The sequence below is a fragment of the Pipra filicauda genome, unplaced genomic scaffold, assembly GCF_003945595.2.
Source record: "Pipra filicauda isolate LSUMZ 115617 unplaced genomic scaffold, ASM394559v2 scaffold221_size1283894_pilon, whole genome shotgun sequence".
Taxonomy (NCBI): Eukaryota; Metazoa; Chordata; class Aves; order Passeriformes; family Pipridae; genus Pipra; species Pipra filicauda.
The window spans coordinates 1,091,930-1,108,461 of record NW_024104334.1 but is presented as its reverse complement, the minus strand read 5'-3'; the positions used below and the strand labels follow the sequence as shown (position 1 = coordinate 1,108,461).

At 37.5% G+C, this 16,532-nt stretch overlaps 1 protein-coding gene across 3 annotated transcripts in view; it reads right to left on the bottom strand.

Annotated features, from left to right (window-relative positions):
• KCNH1 (potassium voltage-gated channel subfamily H member 1) overlaps window positions 1-16,532 on the bottom strand; it is a 185,095-nt gene that overhangs the window by 130,768 nt on the left and 37,795 nt on the right. For all 3 annotated transcript variants that reach the window (XR_003541202.2, XR_003541203.2, XM_027723757.2), the window contains exons 6-7: window positions 15,095-15,487; window positions 1,671-2,100 (exon numbers count right to left, since the gene is read on the bottom strand). Coding sequence is in view for 1 of the 3 variants with exons in the window: in XM_027723757.2 (XP_027579558.1) it covers window positions 1,671-2,100; window positions 15,095-15,487 (823 nt within the window). In the remaining 2 variants the exon portion in view is untranslated. The remainder of the gene's footprint in view (window positions 1-1,670; window positions 2,101-15,094; window positions 15,488-16,532) is intronic.

Here is a 16,532-nt window from a genome sequence, read left to right as displayed (position 1 = left end):
CTAATGGTTTCCATGTAGTTGTCCACATGATAATGGTGTTTAGATACACAGACAGTTACAGGGTTAGAAATGTAAGAAGTAATGTAAGAATGTACAGAAGTCTAAATACAAACAAAATTTTTTCCCTCAAATGTGACTGGATTAATGAAATTTAAAATTACCAGACCAAAATTAAAGTTAACTTGAGAATTCAAAGCAAATATCTATGAACATTAATTATGCATAAATTCAGTTTCTTTCTGCAACATTGTCATATGAAGAGTTTGGAACAGGTATAACTCCAAAATACTCCCATGTATATTTGTGACTTTACGAAGTTTATGTTCATTCAGTATTCATAGTACTAAATAACAATACTGAATAACACTAGCTATTCTTGTTCTAGCTAGCATTATGGTCATAACCCAATGAACAATAAACCAAAGATCAGGATATTTCCTACTATACTGGTACCTTCATCAGGAAATACATTTAGAAGCCTGTTTTGTGCTACACTGCTACATTGTCTAATGCACCTTCTCATAAGCAAACTGCACAATTTTATCCAGGTTTTATACCGATTTTCCTTCTGCTATGGGGGTGTTTTATTAGGATGATGGGACTCTAGGCACTGGAAAAAGCTAGAAGAACAAAATTAACAATTTTCGTAGCTAAAATATTCCAATCCCTATGCAATCAAGGATGCTTGTCTTTATACTTCTTCTCACTAACCTTCAGCCTGCTTAACACTGCACACATAATCTCAGTACATGACTTCAGTGTTGTAAAATGACACATCACAATGAAAGGTTCATATTTCTACAACAGGTACTGTGCTGCTAATTGAGTTTCATTATATATTTGAGTTTCATTTGCTGCATAGCAAGGATTGACTTTCTCCTCCTCTGGATGCAATATTACCATACAGAAGCTTGTGTCTTTCTCCATATAATGATAATCTCTTCCATGGACAAAGTAGATTTTTTTTTTCCTTATTTTGGTTCCAATTCCACCCTTATCTAGAAAAATATGACCTAGTTTAGCAGTGGCTACCATATGGTTCTTAACTGCAAGTAGTTCTCAAGGCACTTTGAGTGCATATCTGCACTGAAATGACAATATGGCCAAAAGCTGGAAAGCTTGGCAATATGTATCCATTCTAATAAGGAAATGTGAGCCAGAGGTGCCCAAGGACAGCATCATCCCAGTTGCTTTAGGATCTGTCTGTATGCTCAGCTCACAGAGGAGTTTGTGGTTTCTAGAGAGCCCTTGTTCTCTCTCCCTGACAAGATGATGCTCCCTGACCTCCTCCCACGCACCAACCCATTTATCCAATATATACAGCTCTCAGACATACAAGATTTTGCCACACAGCAAATTTAGGCACAAAGGTTGGTGCATTAATTTTTAACAGTTCAGGTTTTAAACATTTTATGGTTTACTTAGAAGAGAATACTGAAAGGATGTGGACAGAATATTCCTTCCAAAACGACTGAATTTTGATAGTCACAACAACACTCCTACTTGTGATTTAAAACTAACTAGTAAGAGCGTAATACCTATATTGCCACCAAAAATATTTTTAACTGCATAATATTTGACAGGATTCCAGATGCTCTTAAGAAATCAGTATTCATGATATGCAGCTATTTTGCATTGTGTGTGTGAGAGAGAGAATCTCTAATACTCACAGCCAATCATCATCATAGCAACAGCAAAGATCTTCTCCCCATCTGTAGTCGGAGCGATGTTCCCAAATCCAACACTGGTGAGGCTGGTCATTGTAAAATACAACGAGGAGATGTAGACCGAATCTTTGCTTGGTCCGCCTTCCCATTTCCCAAAGCCTGATGTGTTAAAGCGGTAAGGAGTTCCTATTGACGCCCCCAGCTGATACAGCCAGCTCTCAGTTCGGATGGTGTTCGTATCCTCATCAATAACTTCATAGTCTCCTATGCTGTACCAGATGCAGGCCAGCCAGTGTGCAGCAAGACCAAACACACACACCAGCAGAACCAAGACTGCTGCTCCATACTCAATGTAGTGGTCCAACTTCCGAGCTACACGACCCAGTCGAAGTAGCCTGACCACTTTAAGTGAACTGAAGAGGCTACTGATGCCCTAGAAGGATAAAGCACAGTGACCATTAGAATTCAATATGAAAGCAACAACATTCATAACTGCAGTTTCCAAAGACACAAGGTGATCCATAATGAACAGATGGTCACCAGGTAACACCTGAAAAGAGATACTGTGAAATACAAAAAGGCTATTGACCCTTTCCAGGGATGCATATATGCGCTCGTCTTCATCCACTAACATTTCATGAGTTTCTCTCTAAACTCCCTTTTCAGATTATTTGAATAGGTCTACAGATACATTTGTAAAAACTTCAAATCACAGGTTATCTTTTGCACATCCAGTTGTGCATTCCTATGCAGCACATCAGATATAAAACACAGATTAAAATATGTAGCTCAGACATACCAAAAAGATAAATAAGGAAGGCCAAAAAATACTGCAAGTACCTGGAGATTTGTAATTTTTCAGTGTAACAATGTATTTCCTACAACTTCACTTTCCTATAAGAATTCATGCACTGAAAATCAGTCCTCTGACATTTCTCACATGGACTACACAAAGTTTAACTATTTCAAATATCTCAATAATCCCCAAATCATATCCTTTTTCTGGCAGCTTTGGTATCAATGCAGCATTTCTGTGCTAATAATAATATGTCTCCCATAAAACAGAATTAAGCCATTTTGTATTATTAACTTTTACACAGATTTGCACAAGAAGTTAAATAAAAAAATTTAAAGTCATTTGGGGCACAAGAAGCATCTGAAGAGCCTTTCATAAAAATCCTTTTTTTTTTTTTCTTACTTCCTCTTACCAATACTGTTTCATACATAGAAGTCTGATTAAAATTTAAGCAGACTGGTTTAATGAGTATTTCTGGAAATGCATAATTGCATACTTCTGGTCACCAGCTTTTACTGGAAGTTTGTTTATTCCTGCATAAATACAACTGCCTCAGTATCTTAGGCTGTTTCAATGCACTAGAAGAGATGTTTTATTAAATAATTACATAAAGCATATTGACTCATGTTCCCCAGGACTGTAGCAATATATTTCCCCTTTATTTCATGAATTTGTCATGATTACATTCACTTATTTTCAGAGACAGATGTAATTTGTTACCTGGGAACACACTATCAATTCTATTAAGTATCTGGACAAGATGTAACACAACCAGGAGAGGGAAGTAAAAAAGAGAGAAAGAAGAGAAAAAAAGAGCAAAAAGCACTCTTCCTTTAAATCAGATATTTGCAGAGATCTAGACAAGAGCAAGTGAACTATTCTTTTCATGACTATCTATGCCAAACTTTTCAAGTCAGTGATGCAAAAATTCCTACACAAAGTAAGTTAATTTCCATTTCGCATTCATTCCATACGCAGCTTTGTTTTGTAAACGTTGGAGCAAAGTCTCTGTGCCAGTTCAGAGAATACAACACAAAGGCTTTAATTTCTAGGTGAGGGAAAGTGGGTATTCCTGAACACTCAGTATGAAGAGGAAAAGCAAAGGGGAAAATACAAAAAATTATAAATTATAACCATATTTTAGAATCGGATATGCAAGTCCCTGAGTCACAAGCACATATAGTCCATACATTCTAAATATTCTGACATTACAACACAGCCTTCTGGCTTTTTTGCTTAAGACCAATGCCCATTTCTCCTTTTCCTTTTTACAAACTTCAACAGTAAAACAGTAATTTTTTTTATATTTTGAGAGGTCTCCAGCAATGGTCAGCTATTAGCTTCAGTCTCAAAACCAAGCTTTTTAATCACGCAGTGCTTCAAAGTTTCAGGCAAGGGCAGGAACTTCTCTATCTCAACATTTGAAAAACTAGTTTTATTTTTGTTCAAAAATAGTGGTGCAAAACCTGTTCTTCAACTAAAACTCATCACTGTGATTAAAAAAAAAAAATGCTGTTTTTCGGTGAGAGTCCTACCAAAGCCAAAAAATTATAATGATTCAGGAAGGACTTAAGAGTTTAGAATTAGGCTAATTCTCAATTAAAAAAAAAAACAAACCACACACACACAAAAAAAAAAAAAAAAAAAACAACCAAACCACAAACCAACCAAACAAACAAACCCAACCAACCACAAAAATGTTGAGGAGTTGAAATACCTGGGGAAAGGGGAGAAAAAAAAAAAAATCACAAAAGGGGAGTTTAAGAAATTGGATATAAAAAGTGGAAATACAAAATAAAATATGCAAAATTAGACTTAAAACATTCAAGGCAAACTACTTTGTTTCCAAGGTACTCTTATCCTAATTTCCCTTGTGAAATTTACTAAAAAAAAATTTGTTAAAAATATTTAAAATGGGATTGAACTGAGTCATTTGGGAGAAAGTTATTCTACCAAATTCTGACCAGAGAGATAGAGAGAATTAGGCTTTTTGTACAAAAAGAACTTGCATATTCGCAGAAAATATATACTTGATTTGGTTGCACTGAAAGGTGCAATTAATATTCACATTATTCATAATACTTCACCTGACTGCATTGCCAATAAGATTGTAAAAGTTCAGAAAAAGCTACATTAAAAAAATAATTTATTTTTATTTTAGCGTTAACAATATTTTCACTTTTATTTCCTTGGAGGAAAGGATTTGTCTATTCTAAATGGATCAATACCAAGATCAAGAAATGCCCAGGGATATGATTGTTCATATAACTCTCTTAAAAATTTCTAAGTGACAGAATTTCAAATGGGTATGAACAACAGAAACTTAACAGACTGTTTCATAGATGATAAAGTAGAAAAAACCCAGATCATTCTCCAAGACTTTAAAACAGTACTTTTTGACACTAGATTTACCAAGTTATATTTTAATACTCACTGGAATAGATCTGTTGTATTCAAAATGGACAATTTTAGATTACTACTCTCCAGAATAAAACTGTACTTTCAGATTACTGTCCATCTTAATGCTCTTATCAGTGCAGATTATTTTTATGCTTTTATCATAGAGATGGCTCCACGATGTCACGCAAGGGAGCCTGAACTCAATTTACTTTTCTTGGTGTGTCCCGCCCTCTTAGCTCTGCTACTCCTATCAGCTTTGAGAGGCAGATGAAAAGACACCCAGATCTCCTTCTTCCCAAAAGACATAGATGAACCTCAGTTCATAAAGAGCTAGAAATTGCACTACAGGTCCCAAACAGGCACCCCCAGATGCTCTGTTCTAAAGGACCGCCATAAGGAATGTCTACTTGGCAGTCAAGGAAAGGACAGGACTATGGAACATCCCATGAAGATCTACCTGTGCCTGATTTACTCTGACACAGTTGCAACTATTAGTACTGTATCCAACAGAAACTTTCCCTTGAGGCTATGCAAAACCTAAGAAATCTGTTATATGGTCAGAGTAGACACACAGTCCATTTGTATTGTATTTTGTTACGGAGAGAACCTATTTAAATATGCGGCATTTAGCAAAGCATTCAGAAAATGCTAAATTTCACACACAAATATATTCCAAATTGTATGAAGTTTAACTGAATGACACTAAAAAAATTCTACTGTTGATACCTTCATGGAGATGTAGATAAATATTTCATAGGTTGGCTTTCACTGCCAGTGACGGCTGATGCATAAAAATGGAAGACTGTGTAGCGAGTCCCTCCAAACCAAAGGGCAAGCTCAAAGCACTGAGACATGGAAGAAATAACTCTCTAGTCATTGATTGAGCAAATTTGAATGTCAAAAGCCCTCAAAATAATAAACACAACCACTCTGCCTCCACTCCTCCTACTCAATCTTTGCAGAGTGGAACTGCATCCCAAACACAACAGAAAAACAAACCAGTCTAAGTCCTAGAGGAAAGCAGGACCCACATCTTACATTCAAAGAGAATGCTTCATAATTTTGTCCATGAAATACTGCCAAAAGTAAATTTCCATGTATAATTTGTCATTAATTAGACCTACTCATTATAGACCGTGCACATTTACACAGGTTTTCTTCTGTATCTCCTGGTTTTCTGCAAGATCCGATCTACTATCAGTGCACCCCTTGTCTCACACTGGTATATCAGCCATGTAAGTAATCTTCTTTCCAAACATGGGATCCAGGATATCCATATTTTGGCTCTAGCTCTGTATCAGGCAACATAAGATTTGTGTCATTACTTCCATATCCAGAAAAAGAGATAGAGATACTGTGAAGTGTTTTTAAAACACAAGGGAAGGGCTGTAAGGAGAGTAGTTATTGTTACTTCTGTCATTATGGTCCCCAAGAACAGTAACAGTGGATACTACAGTATTTGCTGTGCAAATAAAAAACAGTTGCTGCTGTTCGTTTGCCATGCAAAATTAAATTAAACTCCATTAATCGAATAATAAAATTTCACCTAGAAAAAACAAAATATAAATTGTTTAAAGAACAGCAATAAAAATTAAGTGCAACCCACCTCCCCCAACAAAAATAAAAAATAAGGAACAATTCATTTTCCCTTCCAAACAAGATGCAGGATGAACAACTTTAGAAAAGAACTAAAGTGCAATGTTCACCTCGTACAGCTGCAGTAACACTAGTACTTTAGTAAAAGATTCAATCTGCATGACAGTATTTACTTTTTAGGCCATTATTCACTTTCTACATGCATGGAAAGAAAATGCACTTAGCCCAAGCATTAAGATTTTTTTTTTCTAGGCTCAAAGGAAGGATAATTTACTTCCTACTTACTATCTATTTTTAAACAGAGAAATATTCAATATTGGCACAAATCTTTCCTAAGTTTTTCAGCACTTTCCTCTCATATGAAACTGCTAAAGTTCAGGCTAAATCTTAATTAAAGGGAGATGCAGGAGACTAAAAGCTAACCATTAAAAGAGAGAGAATGAAACAGACCCAAAAAAATAAATTATTTATTCCAAAAAGGGAGGCAATGAACCAAATTTATCACTACCGTAAGTGAGGCAATAGCCATGAAAAGTACTACCTTCTTTCTTGACATCTGATGCTGAAGTCAGCCATGCCACAGCCCGGCTCTGCCTATCTGCAGTAACATGGTAGCCCTGTCAGGCCATTATTAGGACTTCTCATTTCTGTCATTTGCCTCTTCTGATTTTCTTAATTAGGTCTGAGAATATGACCTTTCCTACAGATTGCCACATTTAGCAACCAAGAGATGAGATGACGTTATGCACACAGGTTAAAATCAATATCGCAGCCCTCTGGATAGTGCTGTGGTTTTCAGCAATGAAGAAAACAGATCTCCAGACTCCCAAAGCTTATTTTAGTCGGACATCTGCAAGCTTGGTTAGAATTGAGGGAGAAACAGCAATAATTGAGAAGAGATGGGAAGGTTGGTTTTTCATTTGTAAAACTATGGCCATGCTTGCCTTACGTGCATACATGCACACTCAGAAAAACAACAAAACCAGGAAACAAACTCTTATTTTTTTTTCTTTTGAGAAGAAGAACAAGAATAAAGATAACACATAGGTAATCTAAAGAAATCCCACTTTCCACAGTAGTAAATAAAAAATTAACCCCAGTAGACAGCAATCTACTTTCCAATGCTTCTGATTGAGGTGCTGGAGCAGGTCCAGAGAAGAGCAACAAGGCTGGTGAAGGGACTCGAGCACAAGTCCTATGAGGAGAGGCTGAGAGAGCTGAGGTTGTTCAGCCTGGAGAAGAGGAGGCTCAGGGGAGACCTCATCACTCTCTAAAACAACCTGAAAAAGGAGGTTGTAGCCAAGTGGGGGTTGGTCTCTTCTCCCAGGCAGCTATCAGTAAGACAAGAGGGCACCGTCTTAAACTGTGCCAGGGGAGGTTTAGGTTGGATATTAGGAAGAAATTCTTTACAGAGAGGGTAATCAGGCATTGGAATGGGCTGCCCAGGGAGGGGGTGGATTCTCTGTCCCTGGAGGTTTTTAAGATAAGACTGGATGTGGCACTTAGTGCCATGGTCTAGAAACCACGGCGGTAGTGGATCAAGGGTTGGACTTGATGATCTCAGAGGTCACTTCCAACCCAACTGATTCTATGATTCTATGATTCAAAGAAGCCATCAGTTACAGAAGCTTTTTATTCATCTCAAAGAGGCAAAACACCCAAATAAGATTTAGTGTTACTGACATCTAATACCACTCCACCTTTCCAATTCCGATCCCATCCCTAATATGAAAAAGACTACAGAGTAACCACTTATAAATACAAACACAAATAAATACCCTTTGTCAACTCATCTGACTTTCTGCCTCAGATCAACACAAGTATGCTGAATGTGAGGAAAAGAACAGAGTAACTAATCCCTGTGTCTGAGACATTCTTCCCTTTATATGCAGTGTAAAGCTCATTCTAACAGCAACTTTTTGAAATAATTCATAATCTAATATATTCAATTATCTCTCCTTCTTGGACAAAGGCTATCACCATACATTTATCACTGAAAATGTAATTCAGCATTTTAATTCTTTTAGCCTTATACAGATTGAATAGCTTATGTAGATTACTATTCCCTCTTTAACAGAATGATAAATCATGTCATCCCTTTCAAAGCTATGAAGAAGTAGCCCTGAAATCCAATAACATCCTTACTTATCTGTGACTTAGCAAAAAGACTAATCTGAACATCAGGAGTGCAGAAAAAGAGGAGTTAATTGGCATCTTAACAGCCACAGCAGAACCTACAGAATAGGTGAAGACCAGGCAGGGACACAGCAACACATCCTACTCTGGTATTCTCATCTGTGAGGGGCTATCTATCAGCAGACAGAGTAGATGTCTCTGAGCCACAAAGGTGCATGAACCAGGGAAGGCAGAAGAATTTAAATATACTCAACACCTTAACCAGGCTTATAGCAAAAGAGAGAATTTAACCCTGAATGGCTTAAAAGGCATAAGAGCTCTGTAGCACCTATATGCAACACCAATACAGTCTGGGAAACCAAGGATTTGGGGGGAAGAGACAGTCTACCCCTTTGCAGGGTAGCATAAAGGAAGCAGCTCATTGGTAGCGTGGAGGTTAGGTTTTTAAGGAGGGAAGTTAGAGAAATCCATATTTGACTGGGGAAAAAATGGGGCATAGGAAGATGTGGAACAAAGCAGACAAAGAAAAGAGACACCCTCCACCGAATCCTCAAGAGACTGAAAAGCAAGTGCTTCTTTGCCTACCTGGTTTGTATCCTGGCTGTCCACTGCACCCAGGGATCTGCTTTACTTCATTTGCATTTCCCCAAATACTCCTTCCACCTACCTGTTTGTTAAGGAATTACTCCTGCTTGGCATAGCCCCCTGGGGCCATGCTGCAGTACAGAGGCACTTTCAGAAGTCAGACAAGCAGCCCTCCTTCTTCACCACCACCTTTCCTTTCCATGATACTCCCTTTCTTCCACAGTTCAAGGCCCCCAAGCTCCTTCTGAAGCTCCAAACACTACAGTCACACCAACAACCCTCCTAGCTATTCTCCAAGGGTCTCTGGCAGGTTACAGCCCATAGCACACACCTTCCATGGGTTTTGTCCTATTTCTCAGGGGCCTCTCACAAAGGGACACCCAATCAAGTGGAGCTTCTTCATCACCACACTCCCAATCCAAGGCCCATGTTCCAGCCCTCCCATTGCCTCCCCTCCCAGTACAGTAACCCAACTGCTTGATTCTTCCCCAGAAGCCCCAGTAAGGAGTCACTCCCTCCACAGGGTCTCACTAACCCTTTCTCATCTTGTTTATCTCACCCTAGAACCACAGTTTGCCAACATTTCTCTATGACTGGATCATATATGATACACAGCTGCTTTGTTATAGACATTACACAGAAAGTAGATTATAACTACTTTATAATTATAATTAGCCATAGAAAAATATTCATTCATTACTAGATTTATCAATAGGCTCACACGCAAAATACAGTATTGCCTAATTGGACATATCCAAATAAGAGCAATGAACTACTGTTGCAAAGGGATTTCACATTACTCAGCTGTTTACAGTTTAAAAATACCTCAAAAAACTATATTTTCCAGTTTGCAAAATTCATCTAGCTCAAAATCTTTCTTTATGGGTCCCTGTTTATTCCATAAAACTGTAAATACAATAATTTATTTCCTTGCCCTTTATTGCATGCAATGGTAAAAAAAAGTCTAGGAATGTTGCATGCTTTCCAGTGTAGCTAATTCAGTAATTCCTAGATAGCTAATTTGTATTAGCATGAGAGATTATTCCACTAATAAGGTTTAAATTAATCTATTGCAAAAGTACTGCCTCAGAGAGTTGCCAACAATTTGACCAGTAACACATTCATTTTTTCCCTCTCTCGACTCACTATTTACTTTCCAGCTACGCCACGCTTACTTGGCACTAAATAGCTTAATTTACTTCTATTACATCTGTATTATGGTTTTTTTCTGGAACTTTTTCTATCATCATAAATGTTGTCCTTTAAAAGCTGTGTATCTTCTTCACCTGCATGCTAGCTTCTCTCTTATTCATTCACTTAAGTGAACATTAGATCATTTATATTGAATACATCTTTCCTGATGACCTTTGGCTGTGCATTTATTTCTCTTCTACCTCAACTAATAGACTGATATATGGTTCTCAATTTGGCATCAGCTAACAATTGATCATAGTGTTCTGTTCAAATACACATAGCAATTACTTCTAAAAACTCCCCATTTCAGAGATTTATATGGTGGTGACATGACTGGATTCCACTTGTACCATGAGATTTCACAACAACTGCATCACATGTAATAAGTCAAATTTTTTCCAATATAAATTACATCTTATGGTATTATGGCTGAAAACCACAGTATAAAATTGCTCAAGCTGACACTGCAAAAGTATGCTTTGGAATTCAAAGCCTTAAATTGCACTGTTCTTGGAAAAAATTGTGGAATTTTCTTTAAGCCTGTTTTTTGTTAAATTTACTGATTGATGTCTGAACACAAAAAGATAACATTATCCCCCCCCAAAGTATGTGGTATTTCCTTAAGTGAGGAATAATACTAATTACTGTAAAGGATTACTGACAAATGTTATTGTGATCATTCAAATTTGAAAGAGACTAACACCACATGTTTTTAAGCGCTGTGTAAATTTTAGACCAATATTTTCTTTTCTTACTCAAACTAAATTACAGCATGATGTATTGTCTTAACAATAGAAAGTTGAAGCCTAGCATTAAATTGATTCATCAATCAGTGGTATATTTTCTTCTCTTGAAGTTCTATGGCAGGTCAAGAAAGTAATTAGTATTTAACTACATAATTAGCTTCCCATATATAAAAACCAGGAGAAACATTTATAACTTTTCTTTCATTTGGATTAACAATAGAAATTTCTCTACAGCTATTCATTTCTTTATTTGCTGAATTCTGTTCATGTCTGAATATAAGATGCTGTACTGCCTCTTTGAGCACAGAACTTGAGATCAGAAGCATCATACAGTCTCATACTTAATTATATGCCCATGAACAAAGACATTAATGTTTTTTCTTTCCTCTTCCATCTGTAGAATGTGGCTATTCATACTTAAGTGCCTCTTGAATTAATTGTAGTTATTAATAGTTGTATTGATCAATAGTTAATGAATTCAAATAATCTGAGGACAAAAATATTCTCAACCATGCAGAGAGGAAACTGGATTTCAATTATATTGAAAAATGTAAATTGAAAATATACTAATGTTCCAAACTGCAACAAACCCAAAGAATTTTGAAATTGCCTGAAAAACACAGAATTCACACTTAATTTTGTTTCAAGAAAATATTTTCTAATATATCTTATATTGGAATAATTAAGTAAATTGCAAAATAAAAAGTTACTTCAAAATAGAAAAAATCCAATAACAGAATTTTTTTCAATTGAGTATCTGCTTGCCAAAAATATTGATCAACTCTAGTTTCATCTATTATAATTATTCTTATATTAGTGGATCATTTTAAAGATGATAACAATGGTTTCATCATTAATCTATCAAGAGCTAAGTTATGGGACAGTCCCAAAATTGTCCAGAGCCAAAAAAAGCCTCAGTACCCTATTATACAGTTTCTTACTTCTTCATTGCTCCATGTCCTGTGTCCCTTGCAAAGCAATTAGTCTCCATCACAGTAATTACAGCATTCTTAAAAACAAATTGACTTGTCCAGTTAGTTCCTCCATGACATCTTCGGTGTCTTCAGTGTCAGTTTTTTTAACAGAGAATGACAGCAGAGAGGAAAACAAGTGAGGTTCCACCTGCCCCAGTTCCCCTTCACTATGGGGACTGCAGCAAAGCCAGGATTCTATTTCGTGCTGTTTAAAATCATATATGGAAAACATCAAAACAGGAAAACGGCAATTCAATTTCTTCATCTCATTTTATCACCACTGTTGACACTGGGTATCATTTAATCTCTGGCAATTTTTTCAAGAGTATTCACACTAGGACTTATAAAAAAATATCTGCAGCAGCTATGGGCACCTACTAACTTCAGCGCAATGGCTCCGAGGGAATTCCTTTCAGCAAAATTAAGGTGGCACACAAATAACAATTCAGTTTGGTTACTTGTAAGTTGAGCAGCGCAGCCTCACACCTGACTTAATCCAACTGTGAAGTTGGCAAGAGACAGGCAAAATTTAAACCAGCAAGAAAGGGAGGGAGTTGGCCCAAAAGAGAATGCTCTACACAGCAGAAAGGAAGATACCAGGCAAAGATTTTCTACTTTTTTTTATTTTTTTCCTCTTTAATAAACGGTTATCTTTCTCTCTACAGGCAGCTCTTGAAACAGTGATCAGCACATACTGTCCTAAACCCCCACCTGATATGCACTGTGTTATTCTGTCAGTGAATTTGCTGGCAAATCCCTTCAGGTCCTATAAACCAGTACAAACCCTTAACAGAAGTATAGCAATTTACACCAGTGAAAACTCTGCTCTAATGACTCTACAATGATTTATACCAGCTAAATGTCAGAACCCACTAAGGGAAATGGAGATGAACAGTCTTAAAAGGACAGCATCAAGAAAAATGTTGGTTATTTTTTTTCTTTGGGCATGATAGCAGAGCAACTAAAACTAACATTATATACTGATGTTATACTGATTAAGGAGACGGTTGAAGAGCTGTAGGAAAACTGAAGTACCAATCAGCTTCTCATTGTTACAAGGCAATACTGAGATGGAGAACTTGGATAAATTCAAACTTCCACAAGTATTTCTCTGCAGAATTGCTACCATGGGTTCAAAAGCACCCATGCTCAGCTTGAGGGCTGTCACAGCCACTGGTATAGACATTTTCCTCAGGGATATTCTGTAGGTCACATAACCAGTCTAAAGTTACAAAGTGTTCCTCCAGCAAAATCATCACCAGGTTGCAACTATCTGCAGAGGGTGAGAAAAGCTTCCTTCTCTTTTTTGTCTCTTGCTTAATTTCTTTCTTTCTTTTTTTTTATTATTATTATTATTTATTTATTATTTTTGCTCTTTCAGTCTAAATGTCAGAAACTGACATATGGCCACTGCTTCCACTTTATCAGTGGCACAGCAAAGTAATATGGAAAGCCCTGCAGAATAATCTGCAGTCTGGGCCCTTTCTGTGACAAACAAATACTTAAGGACAGGTCTCACAAGGCTTTTTTGCTTGATCTCGTTTGTGTTTTCTCAGTCTGTAGCTTGATATGAAATGAAAACTTCTCTTGGGAATTAAATATCAGATAACATCATATTTTTTCCACTACATTCAATAGTTTGCCTACTTGTCCTGAGCCATTGAGAAAATCACTATTATACTTTAAATTTTATAAAAACCTGAGTAGTGTATTTTTTTTAAAAGTAATGTGGTTTTGGTTTTGCCCGTATATTTCACTTGGCTTAGTTTTCTTTTGATAGCTAGGCTGTCCTTTGTAACATGGTCACACTTTAAAGGAACTCGTAAAATTTAAATTTTGCAGGATAAAAATTAAATACTAAACCCCGATGAGATCCATATGCATATCCCTCTCATTCTCTGGAGTTATTCAAACCCACCTGGATGGAATCCTGTGCAACCTGCTTTGCATGGATCTGCTTTAGCAGGAGAGCTGGACTAGATGATCTCCAGAGACCCCTTCCAACCCCCTCCATCCTGTGATTCTGTGATTCTGCATGTTACATCTCTAGTATGTGTAAGAGATAAATTTAGACACATAATTAGTTGATGATACATATTTTATAATATGTAACCAGAAAGCAGACTGCTGGAATCCTCTTTAAGATTTTATTAGCAATTCATAAATTCTCTGAGCTATTTAGGCATGGACCCCTAATATATTTAATTTAGGAATATTTTCTTGGCAGACTGATCCAAAAGAATAAGCAGAGGCAGCATTGTGGTTTTAAGTGTCTGAATGGTAGTTCTTTTGCTGGATTGTGATCTGTTCCCAAAGAAATGAGCAAGAATTGAGGAGTCTAGGTTTCCTATCCTTTCATCTAATTATGAAATTACCAAAAAAAGCACCTTCAATTGCTTCACCTTCCTCTAAAACAACTGTTGTCAGACAGTGCTGCATGGATCACCAGATATACACACAATGCTTTCTGGTGGTCTAATATTTGGTGAGTCACTGCCTGCCTCTTTTTCACCTGCTATAGTGTACCAGAAGCAGCTGAGAAAAGTGTATTTCACTTCCCAATTGTTCATGTGAAGAATTGCCATTAGCAGACGTACCCTGTTCAGTCAGCAGTGAAAGCAAGAGAAGCCTGACCCGAGAAACTCTCCTGACACACCAGTTCAAGCTATTCATAGTAAGTCAGACAGAGTAGTTCTCCTCAGTGCTGTACAGAGGTTCTGCTGCCTGCTTCTGTCTGTCCTCATGAACTCTGAAGATGCATAATGAAGTAAACACAGATTTTTAACACCAAAAACTACAGCCTTTCCCAGTGCAGCTAAAGAATGACGTTTCTGGCTAAGATTCATAGGCAAACTTCCATGCATGCTGTGGGTGGCTACTAGTGACATATGTACAGTAACTCAATATATTTAAAAGCATACATTCCTCTCTTCTCACTTCCACCTCCCCCCCAACCACTAAGTAATAACTAATGGGTGGAAGTGGAACCAGTGTACTGACCTCATCGACATTCTCAAATGCATTGATGACATCATAGGGCAAGCACGAGAGCAGATCGATCACAAACCAGGTCTTCAGGTAATTCATGCGAATCAGTTTGGGGTCAGAGATCACCTCTCCTGCCGGCCCCACGAAGGTCGTATGGAAATTGAGCACAATGTCGACCAAAAAAATGACATCTACAATGCTGTCAACTACTAGCCATGCCACGTTGTTCTGCTTGGTTTTAAAGGAGACATTGTAAGGAACCAAAATAGCAGTGTAGAAGGTTAAAATCAAGATGATCCAGTCCCAGGTGGTCTTGAAAACGCAATAATGCAAAATTATATGTGGCGGAGTCTTTGGTGCCTCTTGCTTGTACTGCGGGAGGATTTCAGAGCCGAGCTGCAATACCTGTAGTCACAGAGATTTCAGGAGAAAAGGAAAACATGCTTAATTTTTTCATGGTATTTTTCCACACTGTAGATTCTCAAGCTCAGTACAATAGTTGATAAAAATACATGTCCATTAACTCCTTTTATCACCACAAAATGGTAAGCATGTCAAGATAAGTATTCCATTAAACAGATCAGCATCAAAGAACAGTTATTTCTTTTAATACCATTACTTATTTTTTGACACTAAGTCTAATATGTGGGGTGTCCAAGACAGCTTCTTCAGTGATCCAAATAGACAAGACAGATAAATGATGGGCAAGAACAGGCAGGAAGGCAGCTGTGAATAGAAATCAATGGTAAAACCAGGAATAATACCATAACTTCTGAGTTGCAATCCAGCACTGGGACGACTGGACCACACTGTTTTGCAACACTGGCTATTTAACACTACACTGTGTCTGAAATAGGTTAATACTACAATCTGCCATGAATGCAAGGGTCTTTCTTCCTCTTCTCTGGACTGTGCAAGTCCAAAGCCCATGGATAATTATCATTAACCTCAATAAATTCATTTTCAACTTCAGCTTTTCACTGAGAGCAGTTCAGTGTCCTAACTACTTGATGGTGCAGAATCCTAGAAAAATAGAGGACTTTCTGAACCTTAAGGATTCTAAGACCGTGGAGTCCAACCATTAACCTATTACCACTGCGTTCTCCAACAAACCACGTCCCCAAGTGCCCCATCCACACGCCTTTTGAACACTTTCAAGTATGGTGATTCCACCACTTCCCTGGGAAACCTGTTCCAATGCTTGACAACCCTTTCAGTGAAGAAATTTTTCCTAATACCTACTCTAAACCTCCCCTGGTGCAACTCGAGGCTGTTTCCTCTGGTCCAGTCACTTGTTATCCAGGAGAAGAGAACAACCTCCCCCTCACTACAACCTTTTTCCAGGCAGTCATAGAGAGCAGTATGGTCCCTCCTGAGCCTCTTTTTCTCCAGGCTAAACAACCTCAGCTCCCTCAGCTGCTCCTCACCAAACTTGTTCTCTAGAGCCTTC